Source organism: Schistocerca cancellata, chromosome 4 (genome assembly GCF_023864275.1).
Source record: "Schistocerca cancellata isolate TAMUIC-IGC-003103 chromosome 4, iqSchCanc2.1, whole genome shotgun sequence".
Lineage (NCBI taxonomy): Eukaryota > Metazoa > Arthropoda > Insecta > Orthoptera > Acrididae > Schistocerca > Schistocerca cancellata.
The window spans coordinates 632330055-632350101 of NC_064629.1; the positions used below are offsets into that span (position 1 = coordinate 632330055).

General features: G+C 36.9%; 1 protein-coding gene across 2 annotated transcripts in view; it reads left to right on the forward strand.

Annotated features, from left to right (window-relative positions):
- Positions 1–20047, forward strand: part of LOC126183216 (toll-like receptor 7) — a 183752-nt gene that overhangs the window by 140731 nt on the left and 22974 nt on the right. For both annotated transcript variants that reach the window (XM_049924998.1, XM_049924997.1), the window contains exons 8-11: positions 2581–2764; positions 16474–16574; positions 17069–17264; positions 17349–17612. In XM_049924998.1, the coding sequence (XP_049780955.1) occupies positions 2581–2764; positions 16474–16574; positions 17069–17264; positions 17349–17612 (745 nt within the window). The remainder of the gene's footprint in view (positions 1–2580; positions 2765–16473; positions 16575–17068; positions 17265–17348; positions 17613–20047) is intronic.

The window sequence follows — 20047 nt, forward strand, 5'->3', positions numbered from 1 at the left end:
TTAAACATGTTATTAAAAAAGTTCATGATGCCTGCCTATATCTATTTCTACAATGTGAGAAAGTTTATGTAAAATTATAAATACTTCTGAAATAGTAAATTGTATGTACTCATTCACTAGGGAGATTTGATACACATCTGGGAAAACCAAAGTGCCTTCATATTGAAGTAACTGCAGAGGATTTATGTAGTAGTAGTAGCTTTATTCATACGTAGATCTCTTTTCACAAGGATATAGGACATGTCAAAGTATTTACATGTTTAGACCAATTTAAAATAAGCTAATTCGTATACACATATATTTACAGACTTCTAGTTAGACATAATCATTAGATTTACCCCTGGTATACAATACCTTTTTTACAAATAGCTTATTAAACACACACACACACACACACACACACACACACACACACACACATTGCTGATCTCTCGGCTATTTTCTGTATCTCAACTTCCCATTTGCTGTCCTGAAAAACTGAGTTGGCGTCCCTCCATAATGAGTGAGATGTTGAGCTCAGAAAGACGAAGAGATGTTAGTATTGTGTTAGGCATAGCTTGGGGGTAAGTATTTCTAGAAAGGAAAAAAGAAGGGAAAAAACATAAAGTGAAGGTGTTATGTGGAATGTTGGATGTTTTATAATCATTATTATTACTATTATTATTATTTATTTGTACAACATTTTTTTATCAAACCCCTACTCTGTTTTATCTAAGTAATCCTTCGATGTATAAAATGTATTGCATAACAGGTATTTTCAGCTGCCTTTTCAAATAAGTGTATTTTAGCAATTTCTTTAATCTCTTTTGATAGAAAACGCTGTTTTGAGTTTTATGTTTATTTTTTCTTGGTAAATGTAAGTTGAGTCTATCTCTTGTTGCATGGTCATGGACAGAACTGTTTGTGCGGTAATTAACAATGTTATTTTTGATGTGTATAACTGACTGGTAAATGTATTCACATGGAGCAGTTAAAATCCCCAGTGTTTTGAACAAATCTTTACAATATTGGCACACCTGCATAGCAATATTAATAAACTCTTATGTATTTCTTTACATATAAGCATGGTTTCTGAATTAGCTTGTGATGTTTACTGATCTTGTCAGCTCTTATTTTACTTTTCATATGATCAGATTATTGCAATGGTTCAGTTGTTATTAATTTTACAATGTATCTTAATTTAATAAATTTTCTCAATATGTATCCTAGAATTATGCTTGAAGTTGCAGCTACCTCATCTCATCTTTGTAATATTCTGGTGTATTTGACTTTTCTGTATCAAGTTTGTGTGATTTGCATACTCTGGCTTCAGGAAAAGGCCAACATCTACCACTCAGCCATCAGCTTAGCTGCATACCTTGCTTGATTGGCTGGCTGCCACTAGCTCACACCATGGGCCAGTTTCTCATAATATTACAAGCTTAACATCACAACACAGTGAATGGCAATAAGTAAATTGCAGGAACAAACACCAAGATTTCAAAGGCAATGACTTGAGGCAGGACTATTTCTTCCATTGTCAGTTTTTATATGGCATGTTCACAAGTAAATTAACAATGCTTTGTCATTGTTTTTTGTGCCACTCTCCAAAATAGTAGACACGTTGCTTATGAATCACTACTATGAATAGCCTAACATATGCAGTGATATGCACTATTGGTACTTACTATTTACCTGCCACTGTCATTAAACACACATGTGATCTAACATGATTTATCTAACTAAATCTAACATAACTATATCATTCATCACATTAAATTTACTAACTGCTTACAATTTTCTCACTGTCTTTTCTTTGTCACTACAGTCATTCCTCTCTGCTCTCATCACAACTGACCTAAAAGAAATACATGAGTACTGTGTAGACACTAGTAGCAAAGATAAGTCTCTGATTTTTAGTCTTGCACTTCATATATAAAACATTAAGCAATTTCCTTTTCTTGCTGTCTGTTCATGATACAATGGCTAACATAACTCCAGTAGCTAATTCTTATGAAGATATTGTGGAAAATTAATCCTACCACACTTGTTTAACGGCATCAGGCTATAGCTAAAGATGAAGAGGCACAAAAACTGTCACTAAAGCAATGGTATGTACAGGTACTTCTCTGAAATCCTTTATAAAGCACAGGTTTTTAGTTGGTCTCTTACATTGTACATAGAGTTATTTTCATGATCTTCTTCATAAACAGTTAACTTTGAGTCTTCCTTTTCCCTGTCATAAGGATCTTCCTTGTACTATGTTATTTAATTATCTCTTAGCATAAATGTTTCTTTATACTTATTTCTGAATCTTTTTCATGGATTTGTGGATTGAGATGATTTTTTTTTATTACTGCAAAAAGTAATTTATGACTTCATTGAAGGACTGTTTGTTTCTGTTATATTATGTTCTATTTTATTTTATCTCACTATACTTTAGGCTATTTCTATACCTAGTTACAGTTCCTGTATCTTTAAAAAGCTGTGTGATTATTGAAATTCTTCCAATATGTTTTAATGGCTATAAATTATAGCATACATAGAAATGTAAATTGTAGACAAAGTTAAAAATTCTAAAGTGATATTTTTCTCATGTAGAACAATGAAATAAAGTCCCTTGGCAGAGGTGCATTTGGAAGGCTACCAGTAGTGTTTGATTTGAATTTGGCCCACAATAAATTAAATAACATTTCTAAAAATGCATTTGAGGGGCTTCTTCAATTGCTGACTCTAAATTTAACTGCAAACAATTTAACTCACATTCCAAATGGAGCTTTCTTAGGTAAGCATACATTTCAAAGTATCGTTCATTCTGTAATTTGTGTTGGTTCATTTCTGAGTATGTTTGCTTATAGATAATGTTAAGAAGTGTATTATGTATAGTTTTCTTATCAAAGTACACATCTACAAAGTATGAATTATACTATATTTTATCATCTTCAGTTTCTACTTCTTACAAAACATGAGTTTTACATAGCCAGTAAAACTGAGAGGCATGCTGTATAAGATGCTGAACAACTGTGGAAATATGCAGAAGCATCACAACTGAAACAACAGTCTGTGAATATGTATTTATTCAGCTGATCACTTCATGAATGTCTTGTTGTCCTATTGTGTGAGATTTACACTGTATTGAAATGGAAATTGTACTACTGGACAAACTGCTCTTCCAGAAACAGGAAGTAAAGTACAGTGAGATAAATGCTTCTGGCCATAGAAGCATACTTTTTTTTGTGCCGTATGTTAGAGAACTTGCAGACTGATAAACCTGTATATATTCTATTCAGAGCAATCTAATTTTGATTGAATTACTTATTAGATTGGTTCCATTAGAACTTCTTAATTGTACTTTTCATGCATTATATGTGTAAGTATGTACCATTTAACTTTGATGTGCATCTAATAAGGAAATATGCAAGTATATTACACACTTACAAGTGATGAAAGTTAGTATAGCTAGTTGCTGGTCATTTGTAGGAAGAATGTGCATCTGTTTATAGTTGATGTTTCTAAATCCCCATTAGACATCTTGAGGGCTTGTAGTGTGTTGGGACCTTTGCTGTTCATGTTGTAAGTTAATGACCTTGCAGACAATATAATACTGCTCACTTTCCTGAGGCACACCTGAAGTTACTTCTACATCTGACCCCTGCTGTTCATGTTGACTAGTGGAATTGGCCAACTCATACATTTTGGTATACATGTTCCTGATGTATGTCTGCATTTTCAGCTGTTTGGAATATTTAGTTTATTTGTGATAGTCAAAAGATTTTGTTTTTGAGCCTTTGGTGAATTTGTGCTTTCAAAAAAGATGGATAAAAAAATCTGCATAAAATTTTTCTTTAAAACTGGAATAAAGTTCAGCACCACATTTGAAATGTTAACTATGGATTTTGGCAAATCTGCTATGAGTAACACATGAATTTACAAGTGGTATAAATGTTCCAAAGGGGGTCAAGAGGATGTTGAAGATAACGACTGCTCTGGATGCCCTAGCACATCAGTCACTGATAACAGTGTGTAAGAAGTACAGAAAATGGTTCTGGAAGATCACTGAATCACCATCAGAGATGTTGTTGATGATGCCAGCATATTCTTTTTTTTTTTTAAGTTGTAGGCATGAAATGTGTAGCAGCAAAGTTTGTTCCAAAATTTTTGAATTTTGATCAAAAACATCATGTAGATGTCACTCAGAAATTGCTGAATGAAGCTGACAGTGACTCAAAACTTCTAAAGATGGTTATAATAGGTGACAAAACTTGGGTATATGGATAGATGATGTCAAAACCAACGCTCAGTCATCCCAATAGAAACTGCATGAAGAACCAAGACCGAAAAAATTTTGGCCAATTCCATCACATTTCAAGGTTCTTCACACTCTTTTCCTTGATTACTATGGGATAGTGCATCATGAATTCCTGTCTTATGTCCATACAGTCAATAAGGAATGCTATCTAGAAGTTATTTGCATGAAGCAATCCAAAGAAAATAACCACAATGGTGGTAAAACCACTCCGAGAAACCTATAAGATTCTCTCTAGTATTATTTACGACAGGCTAGTTCCATATGCAGAACAGATTTTGGGAGAATATAAACGTGGACTCTGGTCTAATAGGTCAGCAACAGATCAGACATTTGTGCCGAGACAAATACATGAAAAGGCATATGAGTATAACACTGAACTTCATAACCTCTATGTAGACGTCAAGCATCTCTTCGATAGTCTTGATAATGCAGAAGTGCTAAATGATTTGCAACTGCTTGGTATACCAGCTACGTACATTTCACTTATCCAAGCATCGTTGGCTGTATCCAAGGCTGTATTGTGAGTGAATGGAGAACTCAGTAAATAGTTTAGCATCAGTAAAGGAGTAATACAAGGGGATGCCTTTCTAAGTTACCTTTTAAACTGACTCTTGAAGCAACCATTCTAAAGCTTCAAATATCTTGTTACATAGATACACTATGTGATCAAAAGTATCCAGACACCCCCCAAAACATATATTTTTCTGATTATGTACATTGTGCTGCCACCTACTGCTGGGTAATCCATATCAGCAACCTCAGTAGTCATTAGACACCAGGCGAGAGCAGAATGGGATGCTCTGCGGAACTCACAGACTTCGAACGTGGTCAGGTGATTGGGTGTCATGTCTGTACATGAGATTTCCACACTCCTAACATCTGTAGGTCCACTGTTTCCAATGTGATAGTGAAGTGTAAATGTGAAGGGACACGTAAAAAGCCAACCTCAGCTGTTGACTGACAGAGACTGCCGACAGTTGAAGAGGGTCATAATGTGTAATAGGCAGACATCTATCCAGACCATCACACAGGAATTCCAAACTGCATAAGGATCCACTGCAAGTACTACGAAAGTTAGGTGGGATGTGAGAAAACTTGGATTTCATGGTCGGGTGGCTGCCCATAAGCCACACATCACACCAGTAAATGCCAAACGGTGCCTTGCTTGGTATAAGGAGTGTAAACATTGGACAGTTCAACAGTGGAAAAACGTTTTGTCAACTGACGAATGATGGTACACAATGTGGTGATCCGATGGCAGGGTGTGGGTATGGTGAATGCCCGGTGAACGTCATTTGCCAGTGTATGTAGTGCCAACAGTAAACTTCGGAGGCGGTGGTGTTATGGTGTGGTCATGTTTTTCATGGAGGAGGCAGGCATCCCTTGTTGTTTTGCCTGGCACTATCACAGCACAGGCCTACAGTGATGTTTTAAGCACCTTCTTGCTTCCCACAGTTGAAGAGCAATTCAGGGATCGTGATTGCATCTTTCAACACAATCAAGCACCTGTTCCTAATGCACAGCCTGTGGTGGAGTGGTTACATGACAATAACATCCCTGTAATTGACTGGTCTGCACCGAGTCCTGACCAGATCCTTACAGAACACCTTTGGGATGTTTTGGAACATCGACTTTGTGCCAAGCCTCACCGACCGACCGACATCAATACCTCTCTTCAGTGCAGTGCTCCATGAAGAATAGGCTGCCATTCCCCAGGAAACCTTCCAGCACCTGACTGAACACATGCCTGCGAGAGAGGAAGCTGTGATCAAGGCTAAGGGTGGGCCAACACCATACTGAATCCCAGCATTATCAAAGGAGGTCACCACGAACTTGTAAGTCATTTTCAGCCAGATGTCTGGATACTGTTGATCACATAGTGTACAAAGTCAGCCCAGATACAAGGTCTGTTCAAAAAATTCCAAAGTTTTGTCTACAGAATTGTTCTATGGTTACATTCTACTTATTGTGCACTGTCTGCTTCAAAATACTCTCCTCCATAATGGATACACTGCTCCCAACACTGTTTCTACTTCCAGAAGCAGTCTTGGTATGCCTCTTGCTGGATCATGTAGTGCCATCTGCGAATTTCCTTTTATCTCATCTGTCCTTGCAAATCTTCATCCTTTCAATGGGGTTTTCAACTTTGCAAATTAAAAAAGTCTGGAGGGGCCAGGTCTGGAGAGTATGGAGCATGAGGCAGCACAGTGATTTAATTTTTTGTGCATTAGTCATGCACCAACAGGGATGAATGTGCGGGTGCATTATCATGATGTAAGAGCCATGAATTGCCTCATCACATTTCAGACCACTCTCACATTTTCTCACAGGCGTCGCAAGATGTCCCAATAGCACCACTGATAAACAGTTTTCTTTTCATGCCAATAAACTTCACCAACAACCATGTACTTTAAGATATTTCATTTTATTCTGAAAGCAATCAATTTTGGCAACACGATGGATTCCAAGATGATGTGTCAGAATTTCATGACAAGAGGCAACTGAAATGTTACATTCTTCTGCAACCTTTTGGACAGTTAGTCTTTGATTGGCACACACAATTTTGTTGATGTTCCTGACATGGGCATTGTTGGTAGACATCAAAGGGCATCCTGAATGAGGGTCATTTGTAATTTCTGTCTGGCCATTTTCAAACTATGTGAACAATTTGTAACACTAATTATGGTTTAAGCACTCAACACCATAGGCTTCCTGCATCATTTTGTGTGTCTCTGTAAATGTTTTCTCAAGTCTCATGTAAAATTTAATGCAGATGCATTGCTCCTCTAACTTTGCCATTTCAAAATTTGCAAACCGTGTGACACAATGTTCTACTCAATACAGCACAGAGCAATAGCTACCAGATATACAACAATGAAACTTGCATTAGTTACACATTAAACACAGGAATGTTCAGGGATGCCAAATGAATTTCACTCCTACACACCATCGGCATGACATTAGGAAAGTTCCACAATTGTTTGGACAGTCCTCATATGTGCATATGCTGATAATGTAGCAATTATTACTAAAAGAAGAGTTTCACTAGAGAGAACAATAGGTGAGCTGAAAGAAGCAACAGTACTTAAGAGTCCTAGTCATTAATGGAAAGAAGACTAAATACATGAATTTCACCAGGAAGGGAAATAATATCTTGGATAAACTATCAGCAGCTGGTTTCAATTTTGAACAAGTGGAGAACTTTGATTATCTGGGATCTAATATTGATATGACAAATTCCATGTCAACTGAAATAAAACAGTGCATCCTAAGTGGTAGCACATGCTTCCACATATTTAGGAAATTGTTGGCCTCTACGTTATTAAATAGACAACTGAAACTTCGAGGTCATGATCAGGCCAGTTGTAACCTATAGATGTATAACATGGACACTAATGAGTGCTTATGAGCAGCAGCTCAGGATATTTGAATGCAGGGTTCTGTGCAGGATCTACATGGCAATTCAGGATAACAACGGTTTCTAGAGATCTAGAATGAACACTGAGCTGGATCGCCTCATACAGGGAGCTGACATTGTAAGAACAATACAAAGTAGGAGCATAGCCTGCCTTGGACATGTCCTTAGGATGGATACTGGATGAACAACTACAAAGGTTTTTGACTGGAGGACAACTGGAAGTAGACAGAGACAGAGACCATGAAAGTGGTGAACAGATGATGTAGAAGAGGATATAAAATCCCTTGAGTTAGAGGATGGTGGAGAACTGCACTGGAGAGGGCAGAATGGAAGAAACTTGTTGAAGAGGATAAGATCCATGCAGGGTTGTAATGCCATGAGAAGAAGAAGAAGAATGAAGACACTCGTACTTCAAGAAGAATGTAATAACTCCAGTTTCAAAGAAAGCATGTGTTTGCAGGAATGAATATTACAGAACAATTAGATTAATAATTCATTGTTGCAAATTAGGGGTATGAATTATTTACAGAAAAATTGAAAGACTGGTAGAAGCTGACCTCTGTGATTATCAGTTTTGGTTCTGGAGAAGTCTAGGAACACATGAGGCAATACTGACACCATGATTTATATTAAAAACCTACATTTAAAGCATTTCATATATTTAGAGAAAGCTTTTGCACTGTTGTATAGAATACACTCTTCATAATTCTGGAGTTGGAATAGATAAAATACAATGGACAAAATATTGTCTACAAGTGAACTTTATCCATAATGGACGCAGTTGATCTCTGTGAATATTCCTTTATAGAGTGTAGAATACTAACCTAAAACTCATACAGGAATGGACTGCAGTTATTAGAGTCAAAGCACATGAGAAGGTAGCATTAGTTAAGAAGAAAGTGAGGCAGGTTTGTAGCCAATCCCCATTTATTCAGTTCATAGACTGAGCAAGTTACGAAGAAAACCACAGAGAAATTTGAAATGGGAATGAAGGTTCAAGAAGAAGAAATTAACAACTTTGAGGTTTCTGTTATTGGTGACAAAGGTGTTGGAAGAGCAGTTGAATGTAATGGACATTGTCTTTAAAAGAGATTATATAATGAACAACAGCAAAAGTAAAAGAAGGGTAATGGAATGAAGGCAAATTATGTCAGGTAATGCTGAGAGAATTAGATTAGGAAATGAGAAACTAAAATTAGTACATGAATTTCACTATTTCAGCATAAAAATAACTGATTATGGCTGAATTAGAGAATAAATAAAACAAAGACTGGCAATAGCGAGAAAACTATTTCTCACAAAGAGAAACTGGTTAACAATGAATATCAATTTGTATGTTATAAATCATTTTCTGAAGGTATTTGTCTAGAGTTAACCTTGTACGGAATTCAAACATGGACAGTTAACAGTTTGAACAAGAAGAGAATATAAGTTGGTGAAAAGTGGAGCAACAGAGGAATGCAAAGATCAGAGGGATAGATTGCGTAGCTAATGAAGAGGTACTGAATCAATCTGGGGACAAAAGAACTGTGTGACACAACTTGAGTGAAAGAACAAATTGGTTGACAGGATACGTCTTAAAGCATCAAAGTATGGTCTGTTTGGTAGTGGAAGAAAGTGTGAGTGTTTAAAATTGTAGAAGACAAGGCTTGAATGTTGTAAGGTATTTTAAATAGATACAGGTTGTAGTATTATAAAGGGAGCATTAGGCAACTATTGATTGCAACAGGGGAAAGAACATAACAGAGAATGAATGGGTAGCTTTAAGAGAGAGTATAGTTAAGGCAGCTGTCAGGCGCCTTGTACAGGACAGATTAACAGGGAGAGCTGCATCAAACCAGTCTTCAGACAGAAGACCATGCCAACAACAATAAAAACAACTGATTGTTGTCATACCCTTGATACTAAATGCCACCTTTGTGTCTTTATTGCTCTGAACATGTCATGTCTTGTCATTCTCCTGAGTTCAACATACCACTCCCCAATGAGGAAATGCTAACTCAGTTTTTCAGGTGTATAGAGGGGAGGACACGAAAACATGCATGGAAAATGGATGAAGTTTTACAGACTCAGAATCATTTTTCTGAACAACTGTGGTTAATACGATGGACATAACAGCATGTTCATGGTTCAGATATCACCAACATGTGTCCTTAGTGTGTATAGCGATGAAGATGAAAACTATGTTATACGTGTCTTAACTGTGTGTAGATAAAAGAAAATTGTACAAAAGGGACCACTAAAAAGAGGCTGTGCTGTTGTTAAGAAATTGACCGCATATTCAGGAGGATGGAGTTTGCTCTGACCAGCCATCCTGATTTAGATTTTCCAAGGTTTAAAAAAAAAAAAAAAAATCATTTATGGCATATGGCAGGATGGTTCCTCAAAAATGGTTCAAATGGCTCTGAGCAATATGGGACTTAACATCTGTGGTCATCAGTCCCCTAGAACTTAGAAATACTTAAACCTAACTAACCTAAGGACATCACACACATCCATGCCCGAGGCAGGATTCGAACCTGCGACCGTAGCAGTCGCGCGGTTCCGGACTGCGCGCCTAGAACCGCTAGACCACCGCGGCCGGCGATGGTTCCTCCATCGAGGGCACAGTTGCCCACATGTTCTCTCTGTTTTTGAACTACTTATTTTCATTGCATTAAATTGAAAAATCCCATATCTTTGTATGATTATCCCTGGATAAATGAATAAATAAAATAAATAAATGACACATAAGTTGGTGGATTGTGAGGTGCAAAGTGAACCACTGTACGGCACTTGAAGATAAATTTAGCCTTGTTAATCTTGGACAATTATTATAGAATACAAGTTGGCTGGTAGTCAGAGGGTTATTTTCCAGATTACTTCTTGAATGATAGTCTTATACAATCCCTATTTCTATGATGTTGAGTAGGCACTTGGGTTCGGAGAGTAGTTAAAGGTGTCATTCATTTGTTTTGGGCAGTAATGAGTCAACAATAAATTTGATCATACACACTGTTGTCATCATATCCTGAAGCTGCCTATGTAATTTCAGTGACTGATTTTCTCAGAGTATTAACCATTATGCACTGAAGAAAAAATTCTTTCTTTTATCAACCATTGCTTCTTTCAGCATAACGATGGTTTCCAACTTTTCATGTTGGTTAAGCAAAGATGTTTTCATTGTACGATACAGGTTTAGATCCTGCAGGGGCACAATAATGAATTTATAGGAAAAAGTGCCTGTACTCAAAGAGGTGCCATTTACATTCCAAAAACAGTAGTTACTACTGAACTTACGAAGAGATATGTGGACTACATCTGGAGGATATTCATTACAGTTCTGTTGAACTACAAGCTTGCAGAATATTAGACCAACATTTTGTCTGGATTCAAGACTTTCTGACATAAAGAACTTAACTTCTTGTTTTTATGAGGCAAAATCATCAGATGTAAAAGTAATTTTGAGACAAACCCAGAGAATTGTAATAGGGTGATTAATATCAATTGTCTATACAAATAATCTGATGGATAATGTCAGAAGTTCTCTTAGGTCATTTGCACATGTCTTTGAAGAAGTTACAATGGTGAAAAACTGTTGCAAATTGCAGGAAAACCTGCAGAGGGTTGGCACATGATGAAAATTCCAAGATCATATATTCAAGAAGAGTCAGGTAATTTATTACTTTCTCTTACAGGGATCTCACAAAATGACTATGACAACAAATTCAGAGATATCTGGGCTCATATGGGTCATTCCTTCTATGCACCATTATATAGTTTGCAGAGTATAGAAGTTATGGGGGTCACCACTTCAGTAATTAATGCTTCAGAAGTTTTTCAGTAGGTTTTTTCTGGGTGTGTGAAGTGATAAAACTATTGTCATTTATGTTAATATTGCTGGCAGTCTTCGTTAGGGTGACAATCATTCTGATGAAGGTTGCCTGCAATAGTAGGCAAAATATTGCTCATTTTATCATATCATGACACCAAAAGAAGATTATTGAAATGGTCTTCGGCTGGGAAAGCCCTCATACACCAGAGACCCTTTTGCAAGAGAACCCGTCCAAGATGATGTTCCATTTTCTGTAAGTTTATCTTGTCACAAAGTTAAGCACTTTTGTTCTTCTTCTTTTATTGATAAAGAACTAGTCTGCATTAATAGAATTCTCAAATTAATATGCTGACATACTTAGCATCTCATGCCATGCACCACACTGCTGTACAGTAGCTGTGTCACAGCATGAAAGATAGCAGATGGTGTTATTGGCAGCAGCAGTCTCTGTGGTTTAAGTCCTCTATAACACTTTCTTGTAATCTTATGATTTACACTGAATTATAAAAGTATCTTTTCCTAACTTGTGACTAAGGGATGAAAATATGTTTGTATCATGCAACTACTTTCATTGCAACTGTAACACTTTCCTGTAATATTCCACCCTAAATGCATTATTAATATTATATAGTGATATAAGAACTATACTGAAAAGTTAACACACCATCAATATTCCTTGCATGTATTACAGAAGTCAGGGGCTCTTCATCTAAGCTATCCCACAAAGGTAGACTAACAGCAGAAGTTGCTGCTACTGAGCTTCTAAATACATACATGTTATCAGAAATAAACCAATTATATTTCAGTCCAAAACATTGTAGCATCTACTCTGGAAATTAATGGAATATTGTGCTAAGTCACAGATGTAATTATGATGTATGGTGAAAATATTAATAAGGGTATCATAGACACCAACATGTTGAAACAAAACATGAATATCGAAGAATTGTGAAACATCACATGAAAACTCTGTATGTTTTATATACGATTATTAAAATCACCAAACAATGTCTGAACCTACCTCCTTCCCCTATTCAGTCAAAATGCAGCATATCTCTAAATAAATCCTGTGATTTTCTTGTGTTGTCTTGGGTGAAATATAGGATACTGATAGCGCCATTTTTGTATAAAATTAAATGAGTAAATCTTTCAATGTATAAGTGACACTAAATGAAAAACTACCATAATGCATTTAAATGCTCATGTGGTTTCCACTGAGTTTAAATGGTATCTTGCATGTTGCATGTGTTATTCAAGACTATTCATGGCATTCCTCAGGAGAATCAACATTTATAAAATGACAATTGTTCAGAAAATTCAAAAAATGAGATATTTTTACAGTGTACACGTTTCAGTAATTTTGGAATCAATAACAATTCTTGTATATACAGTAAATCAATTTCATTCCATGTGAATAAGCACATAGTTTGTAACTAAAATACAATTGAAGCACTGGTTGTGTTTTTTGTAATAACAAAACCAGAAAAAGTGTTATGTAAGTATGTGTACTGCAATGGAAATGCTTTGTCTTTCATTTATTCAAGAACAAAAACATAAATCCTTATTTCATTTTGAAATAGTTATATGTAATTTTAGTGACATACAAAGTTTAGACAGAAAGCTGCATGCATTTTCTACTAGTTTCAAGGAATATATAAACAAATTATTGACTACTTGTACTGCATACTTCCAAATATCAATACAGTTTTGTACAACCTTCTGGGCTCCTAGAAGATACCATGCAGCAGCCATGCAAACAAATATGCATATTGTACAATAAACGTATTGTGAATGAATTTTGTCAGTCAGGAATGAATTTAATGGCTGTATCTCATTCAGTTGCTGTGTAACTCAGTCTAACATTCACAAACATAGATTTAGGTAATTATTTTCTCTCCATTTTCCTTTTTCATAAACAACTGTGATTCTCTAAAGGTTTTCTGCATGGATGAGTCAGGTTTTGGGTTAGACATAGGCAAGGGTTTCTCACTTCAAGTAGAACAATAACTGTAAAGTACTTCAATGTTGAAATGATCCTCCACATTTACGCTACAATATTTTCTTGTGTATACCTTGTAAATAATGAAAAAATCTATAGTTTAATAGTCTGTTTACATGATTGATTTAAGAGGCCTACTGACAAACTTTCAGATGTTTTTTAGTTATGTCTACTGAATTGATTGAGACAAGAAACCTGTATTCTCCAATAGCTTACTTAGATTCTTGATATCTATGGAAATAAACTAATTCAATAAGCACTTAATTAGTATCTGTACTACCATGTAAACATAATGGATAACCAAAAGTTATGAACAAAATTACATGAATTATGCAATAACTCTTTGCAAAACTTGTACACCTTCATTGGGATACTGTTCAGCACCTACTACATTATAACAGATAACGTTTATTAAACTAGCTGTCCAGATTTTGTCTGCTGTGATCACTAATGACTGTTCATTGGACATCTTAGGGGACTGAAACACAATAGCAGCTGTAAAAGTCCTAGCACATACATCAATGAAAATTTTCACTGAAGTTTCATAAAGTAGGTCCACTTGATGTCTGCATGTATAAATGTCCCTGAGAGTGAGACTTTCAGATGTGAGCTATACAAAGGAGAAGTGACTTTATTGTCAACTGCATATACCATGATTTAATGTAAATATTTTGTTTGCATTCTTGTCACACTTATCATGTAATCACAGAAAAAGTTAATTAGGACAAAACCAGGATACAGTTTAATTGTTCAGTAGTGATCCTCTGGAGACCATAGCTTCCTTGCACTCAACATTCATCAAACAATACCTAAACAGCAACTGAAAGTTTGTTGGTTGTTTTCATATATACCTTGTACTTGTAATTTTTCGCCTTTTAAAATCACAGAATGTCCTACAAGTCTTTCACAAGACTAGTGTCATACTCATGATGCTAATTTGTAACATTAATACCTAAGAATACTGTACTATTATAATGTAGAAGCTTAGATGTTAGCTCATGATGAAACTAACTTCAATTTTGTTGGTTAGAACATCCTCTGAACTGTTCATTGTATATTTTTGTGTCAATAGGAATGATATTATGCCATAATTCCAAATAAATATGTGTATAGAGAAAAGCTTGTGTAACTGCTTTTGAAATTACTAACATTCATGAAACTTCATACATGGAATGTAAACTGGTGTGCAAAATTTATGGAGGAAAGTAACTTTCACATTATGAGTCAATGCCCAGTAACATAGCTCAAAGAAACTTGGACAATACATTGAATTAACTGGTATAGTATAGTATAGTATAGAACAATACACTTACCGTCATTCATGATGGTCCCCTGGACATTACATGGTTTTTTAATGATGTTGTGTGATCATCACAATGGTAATTCATACCCTGCAATGTGTTCCCATGTTGGCCACAAGGTTGGTAAAGAGCTTTTGTGGGAGGGAGTTCCATTCTTACACCACCACAGTTGACAACTGCTGGATGCAGTTGGTGCATATGGAAATGTGCAGTACATCTTCCCAAGGCATTCCACATATGATTGGTGGGATTTAAGTCAGGGAAATAGACAGGCCAGTCAATTTGCCAAATATCCTCTCATTCCAACAACCTCTCCACCTGCACTGTTTGATGCAGTCACACATCATCATCCTTAAAAATGAAGTCACAGATGAATGCACCCCTGATAAGACGCACTTGGACAAGGAGTACAGTGTTACAATAATGATGACCAGTGAGTGAACTATGTCCACAGTTTTTCAGAACACCCCTCCCCACGTCATAACATCTGGACCATCAAAATTATCATGCTCAACAATGCTTTACATACCCTCACATGGCAAGAAGTCAGAGCACGTGATGCACTCAGGAACATTGTCAAATATGATCATTTTGGTGATCCAAGAGTTATGGTGTGAGGAGACATAATGTTGCCTGGGGATACTGACCTCCAAATCTTTGAATGTGGTACACTCACTGGTCAACATTATTTTAACACTGTACCACTTCCACATGTGTATCTTTTCAGAGGTACATTTGGCACTGATTTCATTTTTATGGATGGTAATGCATGACCACAAGGAATAATGCAAGTAGAGGAGCTCTAGGAATGAGAGAATATTTGACAAATGTACTAGCCTGCCTTTTTCTGAGACTCAAATCCCATCAAGCACATGTGGGATGCCTCGAGGAGATGTACTGCAAATTTCTGTATGCATCAACTACCATCCAGCAGTTGTCAACTGTGCTGGTTTAGGAATGGAATGCCCTACCACAAGAACGAGATGATACTTGGTGAATAGACTGGCCTGCCAATTTCCCTGACTTAAATTTCGTTGAGCACATGTGGGATGCATTGGGGAAACATACTGCAGCATGTCCACATGCAACAATGATCATCCAGTAGTTGGTAGTCACACTCACGTAGGAATGGAACACCTTATCGCAATAACTTCTTACCAACCTTGTGACCAACATGGGAGCATCTTTCAGAGAATTCATTGCCATCCATGCTTATCAAATACCCTGTTAAGAGCCATGTGCCACCATGTTTAACGTCCAGGTGACCATAATGAATCATGGTGACTTCAGTGTAATTATTGTTTTTCAACAAAAGTGTCATTCCTGTTTGTCACATTCCATATTTCTGTCAATTACCTTCAAGACTACACTGTAGCAATTCTTTCTATGTAGTGTTCAAGTTTCATTAAGCTATGTTAATTGGCAGTGACACATCATGTGAAAGTTATTTTCCTCCTTCAGTTTTACACATAAGCGTATTGAGCCTTCAGCAACATGGAAATCAGAATAGCTTCAAGAAAAAATGAAATTAAATGTTGAAAGCATGATTATCTTTGTAAATACTTTCAAAATATTTCATTATACTGGACCTTGGTTCATTTCATAACATTATTTTGTGACTGGAGTTACTATTTTCATATAAAAATTTTGTAGGTCTGGTTTCATTACGCACATTAGACCTTTCACACAACTACCTGGAGAAGTTAGATAACAAGACACATGGTTTATTGGATGACTGCCTCTCACTAGAAAGAGTAAGTACCTGTGGAATAGAAAATTAGTTGCAGTACCATGAATCTGTGTAAACTAGTTCAGCTTCATAATAAAGTGCATCCACTGATACAATAGTAAGTAGCTTTATCCTTGTACAAAATAGAGAAATAATTGTAGGAGTATTGTAGTTAACATAATTAATTCTTTATTCTCTCTTTAATTTAATTCCATTAAAAACTCTTGCTATATTGATCTTTTCAAATGCCTTTTCCCATATGTCTGTGAATAAAACTATGCACTCTGCTTTCTAAGCTAACAGCTCAAATAGTTATTTCATAAACCCTAACTAACATTCTTATCTCCAACATGTCAATACGGGTCAACTTGGGCTGGACCATTTGGCTTAAGAATGGAGAAGTCTCTTGTGATTCCACAGATGAAGAGCTCAGTGTGTTCCTGAGTTATATATAAAACAAATATATATCAACGAAAAAGTCTCTTGAAATATTAATTATAGTGCATTCTATGTCCTTAGGTGAATTTGAGTAACAACAAGATATCCTCCATAACAAGAAAAACATTTCCTAGCAATCCATGGATACCTTATCGTTTGCAAGAAATTGACCTTAGCTATAACACAATGCCAGTACTGTCATATGATATAACATTTGGGACTAAGAAGCTACAGTTGCTTAATGTGAGCCACAATCTTATAAATGAGATAAGGACAAGTGAGTAAAAGCAAAGTTTGCAGTATATTTGGTAATCTCATTTGAAAGTGATATAATAATAATAATTGTTAAAATACTTTCCAGATGCACTTGGAAACTTGACAGCACTTAAAGTGCTTGATTTGTCACATAATGAACTAACAGATTTGCCAGGAAATGTGTTTGGGCCACCACCAAATCTGACTACATTGTATCTGTCATACAACAAATTAAAGAACTTGCCTCTAAAGCAAATATCTTCTTTAAAATCACAGTTATTACATATAGATGCAAGGAATAATGAAATAAGAGAATTTCCATATGAGATCATGCCATTAATTAAGAATGGAACTGATTTGCTATTTTCAGGTAATTGTAATTTACTATATACATTATTCATTGCAACAGAAGGTTGCAATAAGTTTAATTAAGCTTATCTTTTTCCTTTCACTCTTTTTCCCTACTGCCTAAATGTATCTCGGAAACAAAATGTAAGATTTATTTTATGCGTATTACAGCACATAATTTAAGGACAACTCGAACAAATATTCTGTTGTGCACTTAGTAATGGGATATTATAGGTGCCTACATGCTATTCCTGGCCATTATTAAGTGTGTGGTAAGTTACAGAGAGAAAGACTGACTCAGTGTTGGCATTTGGTTTTATTAGTATAGCTCATGTAATAACTTTATTTCTAAACCATAAGTATGCTGCCCATTGATGACATAAAATTGGCAATATCATTAAGGGAGGAGACACTGCAGGCACACACCATTTCCTGCCCATCTTGAGACCAGCTGAGAAACCAGTGAACAAATCTGATGCTTAGGTTACCACCTACTTATAACATGATATAGGCCTATCACATTACAAACTTTAGGGTGGATATACCATTTTCAGAACAAGATTAACTTCCTCATCCTATATTCCTAGGTGATATGATCACACAAGTTATGATAGTGTACTGAAGGCATGGAAAAATCATCTTTAGACATTTTGGGGATTGTAAGTGGAACCAAATATTAATTCTCACTACTTTATAAAGGAAATCAGTCTATTGACTAATGACTTGTCTCATAAAATTATTAGTTGTTATGCATCAGCATTTACTTACTATTGCCTTTGTTAAGACTACAATGATTTTACTTTACTAAGAGGACATGTCCACGAGTATGTCTGGTGACACTAAGACAGTCATAAATATTTCTTTCTGTATATTAATATATCTATTAATTACAACAAATTACAAATAACTGTAATTATTTTAAACTAATCTTTTATGCCTTTTAGGGCCTCCAATCCAATATAGTTAACAGATTTTAATAATATTGTTGTTAGGAGCACTAACCAGCAAACCAAATAACTACCAGGTTTGCTACCAACAGTAAAAATATTTTAAGTATTCTATTACTAACATCATTGTTTGGTCAATCAACTTTTTTCTATAGTGACTTGCATATTTCTGTTTTAAAATATCAGAATTTCACATTTTTTTAAAATTGCATAATGGTGCAATGAAACAATTCTTTTTTGTATACTCCAAACACACATTTCCTTGTTCCATACATAATGAATACAACGTTTCGTAATGATGTGGAATGTGTCAGTTTCACATAAGTTTTCTTTACATGATATTTTATATATACACTCCTGGAAATTGAAATAAGAACACCGTGAATTCATTGTCCCAGGAAGGGGAAACTTTATTGACACATTCCTGGGGTCAGATACATCACATGATCACACTGACAGAACCACAGGCACATAGACACAGGCAACAGAGCATGCACAATGTCGGCACTAGTACAGTGTATATCCACCTTTCGCAGCAATGCAGGCTGCTATTCTCCCATGGAGACGATCGTAGAGATGCTGGATGTAGTCCTGTGGAACGGCTTGCCATGCCATTTCCACCTGGCGCCTCAGTTGGACCAGCGTTCATGCTGGACGTGCAGACTGCGTGAGACGACGCTTCATCCAGTCCCAAACATGCTCAATCGGGGGACAGATCCGGAGATCTTGCTGGCCAGGGTAGTTGACTTACACCTTCTAGAGCACGTTGGGTGGCACGGGATACATGCGGACGTGCATTGTCCTGTTGGAACAGCAAGTTCCCTTGCCGGTCTAGGAATGGTAGAACGATGGGTTCGATGACGGTTTAGATGTACCGTGCACTATTCAGTGTCCCCTCGACGATCACCAGTGGTGTACGGCCAGTGTAGGAGATCGCTCCCCACACCATGATGCCGGGTGTTGGCCCTGTGTGCCTCGATCGTATGCAGTCCTGATTGTAGCGCTCACCTGCACGGCGCCAAACACGCATACGATCATCATTGGCACCAAGGCAGAAGCGACTCTCATCGCTGAAGACGACACGTCTCCATTCGTCCCTCCATTCACGCCTGTCGCGACACCACTGGAGGCGGGCTGCACGATGTTGGGGCGTGAGCGGAAGACGGCCTAACGGTGTGCGGGACCGTAGCCCAGCTTCATGGAGATGGTTGCGAATGGTCCTCGCCGATACCCCAGGAGCAACAGTGTCCCTAATTTGCTGGGAAGTGGCGGTGCGGTCCCCTACGGCACTGCGTAGGATCCTACGGTCTTGGCGTGCATCCGTGCGTCGCTGCGGTCCGGTCCCAGGTCGACGGGCACGTGCACCTTCCGCCGACCACTGGCGACAACATCGATGTACTGTGGAGACCTCACGCCCCACGTGTTGAGCAATTCGGCGGTACGTCCACCCGGCCTCCCGCATGCCCACTATACGCCCTCGCTCAAAGTCCGTCAACTGCACATACGGTTC